The following is a 21,156-nucleotide window of genomic DNA, read 5'->3' on the forward strand; positions in this document are numbered from 1 at the left end:
CCAGGGCCTTCACCTGCCACTCAATCTACTCCACAAAAGGCTAGGATGATGGGGCATGGAACATCTTCTCCGCCGATGACCAGAGCTCGTGCTACTGCAGAAGCCGCACATGCCTCGGGTATCTCTCTAAACCCTTCCTCCATAGTTCTTGATAATACTTCATCTATGGTTGTATCATCGGCTCAGATTTCTATGGCACACTGTAATATGTCGACCCCCCCCCCATCGTCGCCTCTGCTCCATCTTTATATCCCCCCTCTTCATCCTCCATCTCGCCGACATCCTCTGGGACCTCTATCTCCCATCCATACTTCCTCTGCTCTCGATCCCATTCCATGGATACGCTGAACCATCAGGCCGGGCTAGGATTAGCTATACCGGGACTTGGTCCTCTGACTTCCAGAGGACGAAAATCTGATCTAACTAAAGCTATTTTGCGTGCTGGGGTGGAGGTTGCCTCCGGCCGTCAATCCACTCTCGATGGGGTCCTTAGAGCAAATTCTACCCCGAGAAGCATTCCCCCATGAAATGCTTATCTTTCAACTGTAGAGGCATGGCTAGTGCCTCCAAGAAACTAGCCTTGCAGAGACTTTTTTAGGTTGAGCCAACTGATATTATTTTGCTTCAAGAAACCCTAGGACATGCCGAGCATATCACCCTCTCTCTGCAAGCTCTGGCCCCGTGATGGAAATTTATGGCTCTTGATGCTGTTGGGAGATCCGGGGGTCTGGCAATTGGTTACAACCCTAGATCAATTAGGGTTGATGCATCCTGGGGGGATTAGGTTTCATGGGTATCGATATTTTCTCTACAGAGCTCAGCAAAACCCTCCGAATTGTGAATGTTTATGGTCCCTGCCACCAGAGAGAACCTTTCTGGCACCACCTCCTAAATCTCTCTTTACTGGCCCCTGATCACATTATTATGGGCGGGGATTTAAACTTTTCCTTGGGCTTCAGTGAATCCTGGGGGTCTTCAGCTCAGGTTGATGCTATTACTGGGTATATGAAAAACCTTCTGGAACAGACCAATTTTATGGACGTCCCCATGCACAAGCCACTCCCCACTTGGCGAAACAGGAGAGTGGGAGCAGCGGCATTGGCCCGAAGACTTGACAGATTCTTGATGAAGGGTCCGCTCTTTCAACATCTCCATTATTATAAGCAATGGGTCGGTTCGGGAGGTATTTCGGATCACTCCCCTATATATCTGGAAATCCTAGGCCCTCACCAGAAGCCGAAAGCTCCCTTCAAATTCAACCACACATGGTTGCAGGACCCGAACTTCATAAAATTGGTTACTGACTTCTGGGTTGCAAACCCCATCAACAGAGAGGCATCACTGGCAAAAGGTTTTTGTAAAAACCTATCCATGCTGAAACATCATGCTATTAATTGGGCTAAGGATAAGCATAGCAGGGAAAATGCTCAGCTCACCCTCATTGAAGCTGAACTGAGCTCTTTATTGGATGATCGGAATTTGGGTTTCATCACAGGAGAAGAAAAGGCTCGTTTGATCGAGTTGGAAAACCAAAAGGCTCATATACTTAAATTGAGGGAGGAATCACAAAGATTGAGGAGCAGAGCCATTTGGCTTAAAGCAGGTGATGAAAACTCTAGATTTTTTCAAAACTATGCAAAAGGAAGAAAAGTTACTAATACTATCTGGAATCTCCCTCTTCCGGAGGGAGGTTTAGCTGACTCCTTCAACAAGCTCTCTCAGCTAGGAACTACACACTTCAGGAACATTTACAGGAGCCCTCCAGGCATAAATCTGGCTGAGATCATAAATGTGGCAAACCATTTTCCCAGATTTGTCAATGAGGAAGACGCAGATGAACTCCATGCACCAGTCACCTCAGAGGAATTGGAAAGCACATTAAAATGGTTCAAAAAAGATAAGAGCCCTGGCCCAGATGGTTGGACCATCGAGTTCTATCTAGCCTTCTATGAACTACTGGGGCCTGATCTGCTGAGGGTGGTGGAGGAGAGTAGATCATCTGGATGCCTATATCATGCTATCAACTCTACATTTATTGCCCTCATCCCAAAGTCTGATACCCCATCCTCTTTTGATGACTATCGTCCCATATCTCTGTGCAACTGCCTATACAAGATCATATCCAAGATTATTGCTAATCGCCTCAGACCCATCCTATCCAGAAACATTGCTCCCCAGCAATTTGCTTTTCTTGAAGATAGACAGATCCATGAAGCCATAGGATCTGCCCAAGAAGCCCTGCACTCAATCTGGTCCAAACATCTCAAAAGCATCATCCTCAAGATCGACCTGTCAAAAGCTTTTGATCGAGTCAGCTGGCTTTATATCAAAATGCTTCTCATTCATCTGGGTCTACCTCATAATTTCATCAACTGGATCATGGCATGCATCACCACCCCTACTTTCAGTGTCCTCATCAATGGATCGACATCCCATTTCTTTCACTCAGAAAGGGGTCTCAGACAGGGCTGCCCCTATCCCCTCTCTTATTTCTTATTGTCATGGAAGGGCTAAGTCGATTAATTGCGTCTGCTAAGCGGGATGGATCCCTCAGTGGCCTCAAGATCTCTGATGTTTGTTACCTCACACATCTATTATTTGTGGATGATGTACTTATCCTGCTGGATGGCAGCATCAGAGACTCCCTGGCTTTCTCTCGGATCCTTCACCTTTTCTCGACTGCCACTGGCATGCTAGTAAACCAGCAAAAATCCACAATCACTTTCGCTCGCACATCTGTTCATGAATCTCAGTATGCTCAACAGGTATTCCCTTTCAGTATACACCCATTGGACAGAGGACTAAAATATCTGGGTTATTGGTTAAAACCCACATGTCAGAGGATAGCAGATTGGGTCTGGCTCGTTACAAAATTGGAGAAAAGGCTCAGCTGTTGGAGCCACAGATATCTGTCCAGGGCAGGTAGATTAGTGCTTATCAAATCGGTCCTGGAAGCCACCCCAGTCTTCTGGATGGCTCTCACGTGGATTCCCAGACATATTCTATCTCACCTACAGAAACTGTGCAACAGATATCTTTGGGCCGGGAATCAGGACAAACACATTTTTGCCTGGATCAGCTGGCAAAAGATTGCATTGCCAAAGAGATGGGGGGGATGGGGCCTGAAAGATCTCCCTCTATTTGCACAAGCCCTTGCTGCCAAAATGGGCTGGTCCTTGCTGACTAGTCAGAACCTATGGTCCCGCTTATCATATCATAAATATATCTGGCCCCAAGACATGATGGATTGGGTCAGGCTTCCTAGCTGGCAGAAGACAGGTATCTCATCTGTTTGGAAGGCGTTGCTTCATTCACTGCCCCTAATTAGAGACAACTTGGTGTGGAGGATCAACGACGGATCCCTGGCTCGGATAGGATTGGATCCATGGATTGGTAGTGGAGGTAGACATATCCTCTCTCAAGATCTCATCAGATATCTTCACTCCCGGGAGATCAAGGTATTCTCACAAATTGCTGACCAGCAGAACTCAGGGATGTTTACTCAGGCATGGAAGTCAGCTCATCAAATAGATCTTCCACATAGATGGCACCAGGAGTGGCAGGAGTTCAGATCAGCTTTATCTGAATCCCATCTCAGAATCAAAGAGGGCCCGGATGAATTGATATGGAGCCAGGCCGAAAATGGAAAATACTCCCCAAAAGTCGGATACATCACTCTAAATATACATAAAAAACCTGACATCATTCCATTTTGGTGGAGAAGCTTATGGAAACTCACGGCCCCGCCAAGAACCAAGCTATTTTTCTGGTGTATTCTGAGAAACAAGGTACCTACAGGGGAACAGCTCACTCACAGAGCTTTTCAAGGGCCCACCTGGTGCATACTGTGTAAATGTGCATCGGAATCCACAGAGCATCTCTTTCTGCGCTGCAGTGTTATACTAGCCCTGTGGAACTCATTATCCATTTCGATTCCATACAACGGGCATTGGGAGGGAGATGACCTGAACATCGCTTGGGATGAATGGACTCATAGACACAAAGGAACAAAGCTCATAAACCTTCCGGTACTCGTCAATTGGCACATCTGGAAAGCTCGCAATCGCCATATCTTTGACAACAGACCTGCACATTGGCCACAGATTGAGGCAGGGATAATATCTGCATTCAGGGAGCTGCCAGATCCCCCGCCTCCTAAAGAGCGTCGACCACATCCACCTCCGTGTATTGACACAAACACACCATGGGCATTTTTTGACGGGGCTGCAAACCAACATGGATGCGGTGGAGGGTTCATTTTATATATCAATGCACAACATTACTATAAAGTCAAAATGGGCTTGGGAGCCGGAACAAATAACTATGCTGAACTCATAACATTGCGTCACTTACTGCATTTCACTCTGGGTCACCATTGCACCAACATAAACATTTTCGGGGACTCAAAGATTATTATCAATTGGTTCAATGGCATTTCTGATTGTCACATTCACACACTCAGCAACATTCTAAATGAAGTAAATATATTCAAAGCAGCTTTTAACAATATCTCTTGCTCTCATATCTACAGGGAGCATAACAGCCATGCTGACAAATTATCCAAGGAGGCCACGCTAATGCCCAGAGGCATTTGGGAGATTACCGAGCAGCAAGGGACAAATGCATACCAGTATTACCACCGGCCATATATAGACCAAATATATCAGAGAGTTCCTGGTCACTGAACAGGACACATTTTTGCTTTTTGTTAATTTATCTGAACAATACAAATGATATTTTTGAAATGTACAGAACCAAGTATGAGGGCCCTGCGCGGCTAAATGTATAGTCAAAACAAGTATAACACAGTTGACAGTATATACAGCTAAATATAGCGGATTGCCCTGCGAGGTATATCTGGCTATAGATACTCTTAGTTTCTCTTATGTTTCTCTTATGATCATAGTTCACAGTGGCAAACAGCATATGCGATAAGCATCTACAATATGTAATTTTTCCAATATAATGAAAAATTACGGATTTTTCCAGAGGAAAATATATATATATATATATATATATATATATATATATATATATATATATATATATATATATATATATATATATATATATGCCATCTTGTAATGTTGCCTTGAAACCATAGGGTTATGAAACCTACATTCAAATTTCTCCATGTTACTTTTACGCCATAACATAATTAGTGTAAAATTAAAAATATGTATGCTTGGTTAACCATTGCTAAACATGGGAGGCTCCTTTAGGTGTATTAAAATGGAGTGTTTGTGAGGGGTTAAAAAATGTATAAAACAATTTACATATCCACAGTAAACTTTTGATTCCCATTTAGAATTGACACCATTGATGCAAACAATTTTTTTTTTATGAATTATTTTTATATACTACTTCTCATTTACCCTCACAGGTGGGAGAAAGTTTAGAGATTGTCACTATTCTATCACAAGTGTGAAATGACGTTGTTTTGACATCTCGCCTCTGCCTTATAAATCTTCGCACAAATAAACCTGATGAGGGAAGATAGTTGTGGGAGCCATTAACAAAGAAATTAACTCTGGTACCTAAATAATATCTCCAATGCCACCTCTGTCAATGTGAATAATTGACATAAGCTTTAGGCCTCTAACTGATAATGTCGTGAGCTCTTATGATTGTAGGATGCTTGCAAACCGCTTCACCAATTTAATGTTTGATTTATCGACACAACCCCTATCTATGTAGATGACATGCCACCGAATTATATTAATAATTTAATACTTCCACTCAGCCATATGTTGAGTCTTGAAAATGTCATTCATTTCCATTACACTTTCACTATTATGTCCATTATATCACCTCCATCTCACTACTATGTCACCACATTCATCCCACTTTCATTATCATTGGGCCACATTTATGTTTTTCCAATCTTTATTAATTCTAAGCCTTTTAAGTGAATTTTTGGTTAAAAATTAGAAAATAATGTGCATATGCTTATACCTAACAAATGGGTTGAGATTTTTGACATGTGTAGGTTGAAAGGAGGCTTCTAGAAGACCCTTATGTGGCACTCTAAGGCCAAATTCTAATTTGAGTGGAAAGAATCATGGGGTCATGAGGATATGTGTCACATCTCCTAATTGTATTGTAACTCTAAGAAGACATGTGTCTTATCAGTTCCTATTTTGATTAGGACTTTAGAGGTAGAAGGAGAGATTCATGGACTCTCATTAATGAGATGGCTTCTCATCTTTTGTATAAATAGGAGATCTCTCTCCTTCATTTGTTAGTCTTTTAGCTTGTGAGTTCTTTAGCTTGGAGTTTGTAGTTCTTCCTTAATGGATTTTGAAAGCTTTGGAGAACTTTGTTGTACTTTGTAATCTTGAAAATTTTGAATAAATCTTTGGTGTTCTCAACATGGAAGGAGATGTGAAGTAGATGTTATGGAGCATATTAGAATGTAAGGTAGAGTAGATTTCATTTTGTAAATTTTGCTTTGATTTCATTATGTCATTTGATTGCTTCCAAGTTTGGCAGATTAGATTTTTCATTCATGCAATTTTAACTCATGCAAGTGTGTTCAACCGGTTGATTGTAGATTAGTAATGCACATATCTTTTTAATGACTAATGACATGATGGAATTATCTTGTCCTTCTACTGATTTATTTTCTTAGTTCTAATTCCAACACTGTTTATTTCTTTCAGTTTTGTTTTGTTCATTTACTTTTCTGCAAGATAGATATTAGACTACTCATGTCATTTTCAGTTACCTCCTATAGCCAGAGTGGGACTACTGGTGAGGGATTGAAGTATGAATGCGTAGTTTGATATTAGTTTATTTTTCTGCAAGTTAGTTATTGAATTGCTCATGTCATTTTCAGTTACCTCCTATAGCCAGAGCGGGACTACTGGTGAGGGATTGAAGTATGAATGCGTAGTTTGATATTAGTTTATTTTTCTGCAAGTTAGTGATTAGATTACTCATGTCATTTTCAGTTACCTCCTATAGCCAGAGTGAGTCGAATGGTGAGGGAATGAAGTATGAATGCGTAGTTTGATCTTAGTTTCATTTTATGCAATTTAGATATCAGATTACTCAATTTGTTTATGATTACCTCCTATAGCCAGAGCGAGTCGAATGGTGAGGAGTCAAAATATGAGTTGATGTAATATGATTTAGTTTACTTTGCTTACAGTTTTTGAATTGCTTTAAGTTCAGTTTTCTTTTTATACAGCAACAAGGATACTGGGTTTCATAGTCACTAGCACATTGTTTGATTGTTGCATTCTATTTTGATTGAAGTAGCTGCATATTTACACTTTTGTTTAAGTACTAATTCCATCAATAACATGTTTTAAGATCTTTTGAAGTGCTAAGTTTTGCAAGTTACCATTAGGGACATAGACTTTGTCTTGAAATTTACATCCATACTTGACCTTTAAAAGTATTCTTTAGACCTTAGAATAGGATTTCCATTTACATTAGATACTTTAGGAAACCAACAAAAACAAAACCCTAAAACAAAATAAAATCTATAAAACAACGAAGTAAGAAAAAGGTTAACTAAGCACATATGGTGCACCACACTTCATCAGTTTACGACACCCGAATTGATAATTTATGTAAAGCAATTTAAGACGTTAAATTGACTAGACATTTTGGCGCCGTTGCCGGGAAAGTGTAATTAGGAGACTTTATTTCTTACATCTAAAAAATTAATAATTCTTGAGTATGCTCTCCTCCTGCACTTTGTGTGATCTGGAGGATTAGAAAAAGAATTGTTATGTAAAAAAAATAAAAAATAAAAAAATAGGAGACAAAATAAACTTCATCATTTCAATTGATTCAATGAAAAAAATAAAAAATAAAAAAATTACGTTTCATACAATAAAACAATCTCTACATTTCTTGAAGTTAAGCATCAAAAACTCCAGAACTTGATCTCTTGAGCTGAGCCAGCTAGAAAGAACTGCACGCGAGTCTAATGCTTAACACATGCAAGTCAAACCTGACTGACTTTGATTTCACTTGAACTCGTAGTTGAATGAAAAAAATCGATCTGGTTCTAGAGAGGACAGAGAAGGAAAAACTCTCCACGGCCGTATTGAAAAAATTGGATTGAAGCAAGAACTTTTTAACATGTATGGTAAATTCAGAGAATGCACAAAATCGTATCATCCAACCACTAATTCGAAAATTTTACAGACCAAATGCAGAATAATAAACCTATTAACTTATAAAAACGCAGAACAAAAAAACGTCTAACTTCAAACACATGATTTGGCCAAACGAAGTTGAATTTGAAGAAAAGAAAACATGAGTTTTTTCACCAGCTGGGTCAATTAGATAACCCAGAAACCATTTGAAGAAATTTGTGGCGGTCTGGGAGAAATCCTCGGTTCTTTGGAGCCCATTTTTGCTTGCCGCATGTAAAAAATGGATTTTCAAATTAGATGAACAGATTGTGATTTAATTCGGTTTTGTGTTGGCACCTACTCTACCTCTACGACGTCTTCCAACCTTTGCCACCACGTCTTCTGCCCTTAATGCCACCCGTTTGCAATTCATTAACGCATGTTAACAACAGTTCCAATTTAAGACGGCTCTCCATTACGTGATCTGGTTGGGTACGGCTCTTCACAGCATCACTCTGTTTTCAATTGATGATTACGGTAATGGGCAGCGTGGAGACCCTCTTATAGACCCGACGGACTCACCCAGATATACATCCTCCACGTTTAACTCAAGTTTGGAAATATTCTCACACTCCATTTGTGATTATGGATCGTGGTTGATTTGACTACGGCTTCTTTCAGCCGCACAAAATCCGCAGCCATTTTATAAACGTGCTTGCGTCCATTCTACAGCCACCCAACTTTAAAAACTGTCGGATGCACTTTCTTCCCCTACTGTTCTATTGACCTCACAGCTTCATTTCCACCGTGCTCACATAAGCCTTCACCCCATTTTGTTCTCTGTTCCGCTTCATTCCGTGTACCTATTCTCTGATATCCGCTTACAGTTGCTGGTCTCCTTCATAAACCCTAACCATCTCTGCTAATTCAGACGAGTTTTAAAGAACAGAAGGAAGAATGGGACGACTGTTGAGGGCAGAAACTTGAGTTAAATTGAGTTACATCCTCCACATTTTTTTCTTTTCCACGCATACAGCCACTCTGTTTTTCGTATACCCTCCATGTTTCATTGCCATATCCATCATCTTCTTTTCACAATACTCTGATATTCCATTTTAATTTCTGTAGTTGTTTTGCTTCATATATACCACTGCCATTTGCATAGTTTTCTCCACACAGACAATGCAGAGAATTAATAAAAAAAAAAAAAATGAGCAGCAAAAGAGTAGGTACTCTGGTATTCCATTTCCATCACTAAAAATGTTTTGCTCCATATGCCACTACCATTCATAGAGTTCCTACATGCAGATAATGAAAAAAAAAAAATAAAGCTGATGGTTGACTGTTTCAGCCACTTTCTGCAGCTGGTTCAACTTTCCGCAGCTATTTTGTTAAACTCTAGGTTGCAGGTGTCATCAAGCAAAACAAGCCACATGGGTAGTTGGGGGAATGTCAGTACATGGATGATGTCCTATTCATTTGGTCAAATTCAATTAAAAAGACCTCGGTCAAAGGGAAGTCAAGTTTTGTGTTATCACTAAGTTGCCAACCTGAGTTGCCACACTAAGTCGCTGCATGTCAAGAAAAAAAATAATAATTTTGAATCAATGAAATGAATAAGTTATTTACTCACTTTTCTGAAGGTATTGATTAATTTTGGACTGATGATGAAATATGAATGGCTAACTTTTTATTTAATATTTTTAGCTACAGAAACTATGCACATTCCGCAGCTAAAGTCCAATTCCGCAGCTGTTCTCTAATTCCGCAACCAGAAAAACCTCATTGTTCAAATCAGCCTATCTTTCTCATACAAAATCATATTTTTATGATTTAAGTATCATTGGAAAGATCTCAACAAGATCTACACAATGAGAAATCTATCATTAGAGTTTGAAATGGAAAATAATGAAATAAATTGCTGAAAAGAAGCAACATTCAACTTGGGGCACCAATTCCAACGCAGGTATAAATTCTTTTGATTTTTCCTTTGAATACTTGTTTCATTAATACAAATTCTTAGTTTTGTGTGTAAATATCACAACTATAGAGATTGATCACCTCTCTCCTTTGATAACCTTACATTCAATTGGAGAAGAAGTATTAGTTTTTTTGCAGGTTCCAGGAGGAAGGACAAATGACTACAAGAGAATGGTGTCTCTCTAAGAGACCAATTTGTTTCATAAGAGGATGATCAGCAACAAAGAGGAAATATGTTGATGCAAAATCAGATCCAAGCACTCGAAAAAAACTTTCAGATACTATTGTCTCCATCACATCCATACTTCGTAATAAACCATTCATCTCATTTTCCTTCATATTTCCATTTACATTCACATACACTTTCCATCTCTTTTTGTCCATTCATAACCCACAAATAAAAGCAAGAGGCTCATTCATATGCTTATTGCCCATTTCCATTTCTATTCTCCATTGCCATCTTCCATTTTCATCTTCCATTTCCTATCATTTTCATTCCGCAAATAAGCCCTGCTTCAATGCAAATTATTGAGTCCATAGTCCTTTGAGTCTAAGTTATTTGTAAAAACACCTTGAGGCTTGCATGCCTTAATGGCAAGTCCTCATGCTGATAAACAATGGGAATACATTAATGTCCCTTGTTTGTTAGATCTTCTAGGTGATTCGACATCGACAAATTCATTCGTACCTAGCAAGATGTGTTTGGGCATCTTGACTCTCATTGTCATCAATGGTGAGAGTTCTTGTGTTGACTAGTGGCATCCATTAATGGTCACTAAGTTAACAATTTCCTACTATGTTCGACATCAGAACATCTTTTCACATAGTAGGAATTGTGCCAATGAGTTTTGAAGACATGAAGACTATTATTTTCAGCATTTTGGAGCAGATTCAGCAAGTTTTAGTAGAAGCAATAAAAAGTCATCTTATCTCTTTATCCATGACTCCTCTTGTTCAGCCACTTGAAGAAGAATATGATCAGAATTTTGTAGCCACCACACATACAACGCATCCATTCCAAAGGGTAAGTGAAGGTACGCCATTTTCTAACTTTTGACCATAGAATTCCATAAAAAGCTAGAATGATAATTGTTGGAAAAACATTTCTCTTCCTCATTTCATAAAATTGCCAATACCATTAGTTGGGGAGGGGAATACATTCATATTCATATCTTGCCATGTCCATATCATATTCAGGAGCCCACATACTTCCAACATATATTAATTATTACATTGCTATTATGAGCATACAATGGCTTTTGAAAAAGTGCTTAAAGGATAAATTGGATACAAACAAAATCATGGTTGTCACACAAGAACCAACCATCATGCAATCCAATAAAAAGATACTTTGCAGCAATAATCAAAATATCATTATGCAAAGTTCAAAGATCAAAATAGAAGGCAACAAAAAAAAAAAAATGGTTGTAACACAAGAACCAACCATGTTGCAATTCAAGTAAAACACTTTGCAGAAATATGAAGTTATCAAATGATATCATGCAAAGTTAAGCCAAAGCTCAAGGATCAAAAGAGTTAATGTAATATATATTCCATGAGGACATGCAATAGCTTCAGTTGGGGGGTATGTTGAGTCTTGAAAATGTCATTCAATTCCATTACACTTTCACTATTATGTCCATTATATCACCTCCATTTCACCTCCATTTCAGTACTATGTCACCACATTCATCCCACTTTCATTATCATTGGGCCACATTTATGTTTTTCAAATCTTAGTTAATTCTAAGCCTTTTAAGTGAATTTGTGGTTAAAAATTAGAAAATAATGTGCATATGCTTATACCTAACAAATGGATTGAGATTGTTGATATGTGTAGGTTGAAAGGAGGCTTCTATCAGTTCCTATTTTGATTAGGACTCTAGAGGTAGAGGGAGAGATTCATGGACTCTCATTAATGAGATGGCTTCTCATCTTTTTGTATAAATAGGAGATCTCTCTCCTTCATTTGTTAGTCTTTTAGCTTGTGAGTTCTTTAGCTTGGAGTTTGTAGTTCTTCCTTGATGGCTTTTGAAAGCTTTGGAGAACTTTGTTGTACTTTGTAATTTTGAAGAAATTGAATAAAGCTTCGATGTTCTCAACATGGAAGGAGATGTGAAGTAGATGTTATGGAGCATATTAGAATGTAAGGTAGAGTAGATTTCATTTTGTAAATTTTTCTTTGATTTCATTATGTCATTTGATTGCTTTCAAGTTTGATAGATCAGATTTTTCATTCGTGCAATTTTAACTCATGCAAGTGTGTTCAACCGGTTGATTGTAGATTAGTAATGCACATAGCTTTTTAATGACTAATGACATGATGGAATTATCTTGTCCTTCTACTGATTTATTTTCTTAGTTATAATTCCAGCACTATTTATTTCTTTCAGTTTTGTTTTGTTCATTTACTTTTCTGCAAGATAGATATTAGACTACTCATGTCATTTTTAGTTACCTCCTATAGCCAGAGTGGGACTACTGGTGAGGGATTGAAGTATGAGTGCGTAGTTTGATATTAGTTTATTTTCTGCAAGTTAGTTATTGAATTGCTCATGTCATTTTCAGTTACCTCCTATAGCCAGAGCGGGACTACTGGTGAGGGACTAAAGTATGAACGTGTAGTTTGATATTAGTTTATTTTTCTACAAGTTAGTGATTAGATTACTCATGTCATTTTCAGTTACCTCCTATAGTAGAGCGAGTCGAATGGTGAGGGTTCAGAATATGAGTTGATGTAATATGATTTAGTTTACTTTGCTTACAGTTTTTGAATTGCTTTAAGTTCAGTTTTCTTTTTATACAGCAACAAGGATACTGGGTTTCATAGTCACTAGCTCATTGTTTGGTTGTTGCATTCTATTTTTATTGAAGTAGCTGCATATTTACACTTTTGTTTAAGAACTAATTCCATCAATAGCATGTTTTAAGATCTTTTGAAGTGCTAAGTTTTGGAAGTTACCATTAGGGACATAGACTTTGTCTTGAAATTTACATCCATACTTGACCTTTAAAAGTATTCTTAAGACCTTAGAATAGGATTTCCATTTGCATTAGATACTTTAGGAAACCAACAAAAACAAAACCCCAAAACAAAATAAAATCTATAAAACAACAAAGTAAGAAAAAGGTTAACTAAGCACATATGGTGCACCACACTTCATCAGTTTACGACACCCGGATTGATAATTTATGTAGAGCAATTTAAGACGTTAAATTGACTAGACACCATATATGGATAAAATTGGGTGCTATTAAGGAATAATGTAGATGTAAAACAATTCATATATGAAAAATTCATAAATGAACTTCAAAACCAACAAATTGCGACCCATATTAGACCATTTGTTTAAAACACCAATACATTCATTCAACTTGTAATTCATATTATTTGTGTGATCATATATATATATATATATATATATATATATATATATATATATATATATATAGGTATATGTATATGTATGTATGTATATATGTATGTCATTTGTCCCTCACAAATCGATAGTCTCTCATTTGCATTCCATAAAATGATTATAGTTTCCTCCCTTTTATAAATGTATTGTTATATATTTACATATATGTGTATTCCTTATATAGTTATATAAATACATACGAAAATAAAACATTAATATGACAAATATTTTATAAATAAAAGCCACAAAATACACAACTTAAACCTCCACGGGAATACACTTAGTGTTTAGTAGGGTATATATATATTGACTTCATGGAAAGTTGATCCACATTCACCTCATTTAAATTACATATATTATATGTCTATTATACACTATAATAGTATATGCCTTGTGAGACACATATAGAACATAATCCTTATAGAACATATGAAAAAAATGTGTAAAGCCATCATGTATAGATAATTTCTATATGCATATACGATTTTGACCCCATACACAACCTGACACCACATGTTTATGCCGAATTTGTATTCAAATTCAATGGACATCAGGGCTTTCTTCCCATAAACTAGATGATAAGGAGTAAATCCAGTGGTGGTCTTTGATGAGCCTCATCATTGGGTAATTATATGGGCCTTAATCCACCTCCTAGCTTAGTCAAACCAACTCTTCTCACAACTTATTACATGTTTTGATTATATTTTGTTTAATGAGATGAGTTAAAGTGAGATTATATGCCTAATGGACTAATATGCATTGAATGTAGGTTTGCAAGAGAAAATCAAGGAATTTTCGCAAGACTAAGGTTTGAAACTCGAATGGGACAAGGGTTAGAGATTGTAGAAGGTAAATCATCCTCATATACTCCTCCCCCATTCGAATATTCCTTCATTAATCCCACTAGCTCGGAGTGCAAGCAACCAAGTCATGAAGATTAGAAGGTAGCCGAGCAAGTGATAGACAAAGAGTTAGTTCATCTTGATATTGGGCCTAATGACCCTCCTTCCAACAAAATATAGTATATCATTGTGTGCACTGACTATCTAACTAAGTGGTCTAAAACCAAGGTGATTAAGGTAACAACATAGGAGAAGGTGGTTGAGTTCTTAAGGGAGAATGTATTTTACAAATTTGGGTACCATAGAGAGCTGGTCACTGATCAAGGTAGTCAGTTTACCTCCAAAATGATTGAAGACTTGCTCAACCAACATAAGATCAAGCATAGAACCTCCACTCTCTATCAGCCACAAGCTAATGGGCAAGTGGAGGTGACCAATAGAGCGCTGGAGGGAATCTTAACTAAAGTGGTTAACAACATCAGAAAAGATTGGGCAGACAGACTACTTGAGGCCACCTAGGCCTATAATACCACCTGGAAGACCACCACTGTATTCACACCCTATGATCTGGTCTATGGGAAAACGGCCCTGCTGTCCATTGAGTTTGATTACAACACATTAAGGATGGCAGCCCAACTAGATCTAGATCTTAACAGTGCACAAAAAGAGAGATTGTTGAAGTTGAATGGTTTAGATGAGTTCAGAATGCAAGCCCTACTACACACAGAAGTAACCCAACTTTAGAGGAAGATCTGCTATGATAAGAACATCAAGGATAAGAAATTTCAAGAAGGTGATTGGGCTTTGTTATATGATTCCATATATAAAAACTTTAAGGGCAAGTTAAGGACAAGATGGCTAGGGCCTTATGTTATAGAAAATGCCATGATAATGGTTCAGTGCAGATCAAAACCATAGATGCAGAGGCCATTCCTTTACTTGTTAATCGGCATAGACTAAAAGTTTACAAGAGGCCATTCTCAAAGTAAGAGTTCACTGAGGATATCAATAAAATAGTGATGGTGATGGAGCAAGTTTAAGCTCCTACATCATCAAATCACTGAGAAAAAAAAAAGGAAAAATAAGGACTCAGGTGAAAACCTCCATGAGGCGACTGAGTCCCACTATTGGGTTGAAAACCTCTTGGGGTGACCCAATGGTGTCAAAAAAAAGAGAGAGGAGAAAATGAAAAGGTATCTGGGTGAAAACCTCTCTTGGGTCACCTAGGGAACACAACTAGGATGAAAACCTCTTAGAGGCAGACCAGTTGTTTTCAAAAAAAAAAATCATGAAAATTTATGTTTGCAGGTCAGCAGGAGGACGATCATAGAACAAAGGAGGATAAAAAAGGGACCTATTTCAGTCACATTTTTATTTTTCCACTCATCATCATTAATGATTCCACCACTTCTTTCATTTTTTCACTCCTTTGCTTTAGTTTACAAGGGGACTGTGTTTTATACAAGATCCCCTGTAAACCTACAGGATCCCCTAAAAACTTACATGATGATCCTGTAGGAATTAAAGTGGCTTGAGAATCCTAAAAAAAGTGACCCTAGGGCGATAAAATGACCTACCATGTCAAAATAATGGCATCCCTACATTACAACTTCATTACCTTACCTGTCTTCACTTTCATCAACCTGCATTCACCATAAAAAAAATCAATTTCAAAAAAAAAAAAATCACAGTCCTCAAGAGAAAACATAGAGAAAAAAAATTGAAACAAGAGAACCGAAGGGAGCAGAACTTGAGTATTTCTCATTCTCCACACTCCTAGCCTCCCTCTCAATGCATGTCATCATCGTCAAAATCCCAGCAGAAGAAATGATTAGAAATTCTGAGGGAGAAGCAGCTACAGGACATCTTGTAGCAGCTTATCCCGCAAAATAAAAATCATGAGTAGCAGCAAGCTTCCAGCATGAAGATCCAAGGGCAAAAGGAGCTCCAGAATAGAAAAAACACCATCATCTTCAACATCAGGTACCTTCACATCAAAGGAATCATCAGAGAACAATAAAAAACGAAGGAAAAGTAGCATGCAGCCAACACACAGGAAGCACCTCAGGTCTTCAACAACTGCAACAAGGCATTAGCACCATAGGTAAGTATCTCACTTCACTCTCTCATTTGCATAATGTATTAAAAAGATGTAAAGGTTACGAGCAAGTTGGTTTATAAGTGAAAGGTGGTTAGTTAACTTGGCCATCTTCATTCAATCGATGAAGACAAAACAGTTGGTCCTCCCACATGTGGCAATAATGAAGTCAAAGAAAGAGAGGAGAAGGATAAAAGAAGTTAAGTCTATGGAGGCATGAAATGGGATTTGACTATGAGGAGAGAGGAATGATGAGGTGGTAGTGGGGACCAATGGTCCAAAAATAGAAAGCATACCTTCTCTGCCAGTACGCCACGTCACATAACTCAGCCATAAGAGGAAATAATTGTTGGTCCCCATGCACTCATGCATTCATTTCCTCAAGGCTCACTCTAGCAAAGTCACTCTCATACCCAAGAAACCTACAGAAGAGGAAAATTCCATCTGTCCCTGCATAGGACTTCCTACAGGATTACATAGGAAATCCTATAGGATTGCATAGGAATCCTACAGGATAGAGACAGACAGTCTACAAGATTGGTCGAGAGGAGTTTCAGAGGGGAAAACACGGGGTTTGGCTACAACAAACACTATGAGGAGGTAGGCTATATAATTACTTCCCTTTTTCAAAGTAAATTGAATAGAAAATCCCCTAGTATTGAGTGAATTTGGTAGTTGTGTAAGGGAATTATCTCCACAGTTCTTTCAGCTATTTACTTCTGCATTCAAAAATTGTGTCATCCATCTTAGCTCCTCAAAATTTACCAACAAAATGATAGGGGGGTTTAATATAAGGGATCCCATTAACACTATGAGAATACATGAACACCCTCAAGTGTTAGAAATCTTCACAAGGCATAATTGGATGGGGTATTTTGAAAAATGAAGAGGGTATGATGATGAAGTGGCCCGAGATTTTTCTCTCTCCCTCATTCCACTGACCAGAATCCATGCCACTGTTGTGGTGAGAGGCCTCTCCATAGAGCTCACCCCTGAACTCATAAGAAGAATTACTACACTTCCCCTAGGAGTGCCTTGGAGAAAGGAAGACAAAGGAGATAGCCAGATTGCCAAGAAGTTCTTTTTAGAGGGAGAAGAGCCCATTGAGGAAAAAATTGGAGTAAGGAGAGCAAGCTTGCCATACCCCTGGAATGAGGTGAGGTACCACCTTATAAAATACATATCCTGTGAGGGTAGGTATAGTGTGGTTTATGGGTATCACTTTAGGATTCTTGAAGAATTTAGGTTTGGAGCAGAAACACCTCCTCACCATAGGCTCAGCATACCATACTTCCTTCTACAATCACTGATAGATACAAGCATAAAGGTGCAAGACGGAAACCACCAACAGTTAGCTCACCATGGATTAATTAGAATCATTATAGAAGACTCCCTCCACAACCTCAGAATTCCTATCCAATGGGAAATTTTCAGAGACATGTAGACAAAGGAAGATATCAAAGCCCTCACATATGACATTAGTCCTACTGTTACACAAAAATATCGTCAACATGATTATTTGCAGTCAGTATGGGTCTATCATCACTTGTACTGACCTCCTAAGCAAGTCTCAAACCTCAGCTCTTCAAGTCAAGCTTTGAAAATGAGAGAAAGACATTGAAAATCAACAAAGCTTTGGTTCCACACTTTCTCTCACTATTGCCTGCAGTCCTGCACCTCCTGTTTACAAAAACTGCGAACCTGCCCGCTCTGTCCCTAAAGGTGTGGGTACGGACCCCTATGAAAGTCAAAAAGGCGCAAGTTTATTCTAAAAAACTCACTTTTGGTTAATTCTAGATGATTCTAGAAGGAATTTTGACGTGGATTGGCCGCTCTTAGGTGGTTCATGCATCCCAAAAGAGAAGGAGCTAATCCCTTGAAGAGAAGGAGCTAATCCCTTGATGAGAGGAGCTATCCCTTTGAAGGAGGACCTAGTAACTTCCCTCCATTGCACTATAAATTCAGGCATTGGGTTGGTTGCTAGAGAGGTTAGAAGCTGAACATTTTTTAGGGTAAATGCTGGTGAAATTAAGACTTCCTAGTTGAGATTGAGAGGAGAGATCACATACCTTTTTGGCTTCATTGGGAAGAGACTGAAACTTGTCAAAGTAGAGGAAATTTCTTGCTGGACCCTGGGAGGAGCTTGTACAGCGTCAAGGCACAGGTTGTAAAGTTCTTCTTTGATTTGAATTAATACAATCAGATTAATTTTTCTCAGCAAATTGTCTCATGTCATTTGTTTCATGAATTCCTTGACTTTCATGCTAAATATGTTTTATGATATTGGCTTTTCAGGTTCTATTTAATTTGTTTGCTTGTTTGTGTTTGCAGATTCGCGACAAGGGAGCTCATTTGGCTCGAAGGAGCGAGGCTTCCACAAACTTGCGTTGGACCTAAGGTAGGCCTAAAACACCTGTTTGCCTTTGTTTATAAATGCATATTTAGAGAAAGATAGTTTGTGATTGGTTTGCTTGTCATTAGGTCTTCTTTAGATTCTAGGAAGGTCTATCTTGTCCACAAGATTGACTCATTCCGTGTGACAAAATGGCGACCATACTGGGGACTTGATTTTTTCCTTGTTTTTACTTTGACCTGAGAAATTGTGTTTTTATTTCTGTTTTTGGCTTATTGTGTGTGGAATTGGGTAGAGATTGTAGATCCAGGGTTAGTTTTCGTTTTTCATAACTTTGGGAGAGGACCGCACCCTAGCCTTTTGACACAGTGCGTACTTATCCGCACTTTTGCTTTTAGCACAGAGCGGTACCGCACCTGTGTTAACTGTGGGCCTGCGGACCCTGTCAAAATTTTGAAAAACCTAAGATCTCCTCTGTTAGTCAGCTTAGTTTTTGTTTAGAAGTTATTATCCACTGCCCATACCTGCATATAACCTGTCAGAACCTTTCCTTAGGTTGATTTCATTGGTGTTAGGGTTTTAGGTGAAATTCCTAGGAGTTTTGCTTGTTGGGTTTGTTTTTCATTTTGGTCTTGTAGTAGCTCTGAGCTTAGAAGCTGTAGGGACCTTAGATCACCTTAGTTTCTACTAGACTTCTTATGAGTCTGACCATTTATGAAATCTACCCTTGTTGAGGAATCCGCTTTGTGTTTTCTCTTTACAAAACTTCGAAAAGCTTGTGTTTAAAAGTTTGGATGTTCATTTTTAAAAAGAGAACAAAATTGGTTGTTTTTGACTGATTTGTGATTCTGCATAAATTGGTCCTTAGTTTACATTTAGCTAAGTAAAACATCCTTAAAAAAGACATCTTGTAGGCTTTGACTTCAAATAGGTTTTTATAATTTATGGATCTCAAAGTTAGTTGTTTGCATAGTTTTGAGTGTTTTATAAAATAAAAATAAAAATCTCTTTTGGAAAAAGTTTGTTTTTGTAGTGGTTGAGTGCTTTGAAACGAAAAGGGAAAATTTTTGTGAAAATAACTAGTTGTCTCGTTTTGAGTGCATTGGAAAGGACAAAAGCTCTTCTTTTAATTTGTTTGTTAAGAAAGATTTGTGTTTACAAAGTATTTGCATTCTCAAACTCTTTCTTAGCTAGAAGTTCATCGAAGGGAAAAGATTGTTTAAATCATCTTAGGTGCATTTTTAGTGTTTTTAAGTCGAGTCTTCATACCACGAGTTTCATCTCCGCACCTTTTGACTTAAACAAAAACCAATAAAAATAACGCTTAAAGTAAAATTCATCTAGTAACATTTTTATTTCTAGGGCTCTGATACACCAACATAGCTTAGGCTAATGTCTTGGAGTAGGAGAGTAATTAACTCTCCAAGACAGTAAAAACAAACAAGTAGTTGTATCTTGTGGTAGGGAAGAAATCCAATTGTTGCATTTATGCTCTGGGAAAGATCCTCTTAAAGGAGAAGCACGAGATCGTGTTTGAACCAGTGTGGGAATCAATCCTTCCTCATTGGGAACGAAGTCAGATATTCACGTATTAAAAACGGTAAACCTCGGATTAACCATTGTCGAGGAGCCTGGGGTCACTTGTTGGTAAACCTTGGATTATGTCAAGGAGCCTTCAAGGGGATTGAGCTTGCTACTCTGCCCTTGCGTGCGTATCGGATCGTAGACTGTTCCCCCAGGGATATTTGTTTCAGTTGGTAGCCTTAGTGGCCATATTCTTTAGGATTCTTCCTAAGGTGACAGTGGTGGGAAGATCCCACTATACCTAGAGCAGACGTCGGCTAGACTCACTTGGATTTTCTGGGGGTTTCTCTTCACTCGAGACGGTTAAGTGGAGGAACTTGTGCTAGTCTATTCATTAAGCAGGTTGCCGGGGTAACTGTTCCAACCGCCATTTCTGTATTGAACTCTACGACGTTGGATTTCATCACCAACTAGTGTTTTCAGTACGGAAAGTTACTATTTGTGTGTGTTTGATCTCCTAAATTCTTTAGGCGTGTGATTCAAATTTGTTTGGTTCTTTAGAGGCTTTAGGTGGTTTTCATTGAGATTTTACTTTGTTTGCGTGTGAAGTAGTTAAAAGTTTTTAATCGTGGCTAAATTACCGAGGAATTCCCGTAGACTTCGGGGCCAACCTCCTGAGTTTTCACCAAGCTAGCCTGAAGGGTTGAAAGTCCTCGTAACTCCTAGAGACAGTAGAGTTGGGTCACCTGAAGAAGGAGAGTCTTCTTTGGTGGTACATCCTGATTTTCAAGCTTTAGTAGCAGATTATAATCCACAATCAATGTCTGTTTCTGAAATTACTGGTAGC

General features: G+C 38.3%; 1 protein-coding gene across 1 annotated transcript in view; it reads left to right on the top strand.

Annotated features, from left to right (window-relative positions):
- The first annotated feature begins 789 nt into the window (after positions 1-789).
- The window catches only part of LOC149205178 (uncharacterized), a 60,572-nt gene continuing 40,205 nt past the window's right edge, over positions 790-21,156 (top strand). The window contains exons 1-3 of the mRNA XM_089397335.1: positions 790-2,310; positions 2,780-2,922; positions 3,032-4,478. Of these exons, the coding sequence (XP_089253461.1) occupies positions 790-2,310; positions 2,780-2,922; positions 3,032-4,478 (3,111 nt within the window). The remainder of the gene's footprint in view (positions 2,311-2,779; positions 2,923-3,031; positions 4,479-21,156) is intronic.

Source organism: Pinus tabuliformis, chromosome 1_2 (genome assembly GCF_031772625.1).
Source record: "Pinus tabuliformis cultivar Carrire ecotype Pingquan chromosome 1_2, CPIR1, whole genome shotgun sequence".
In the NCBI taxonomy this organism is placed as follows: Eukaryota; Viridiplantae; Streptophyta; class Pinopsida; order Pinales; family Pinaceae; genus Pinus; species Pinus tabuliformis.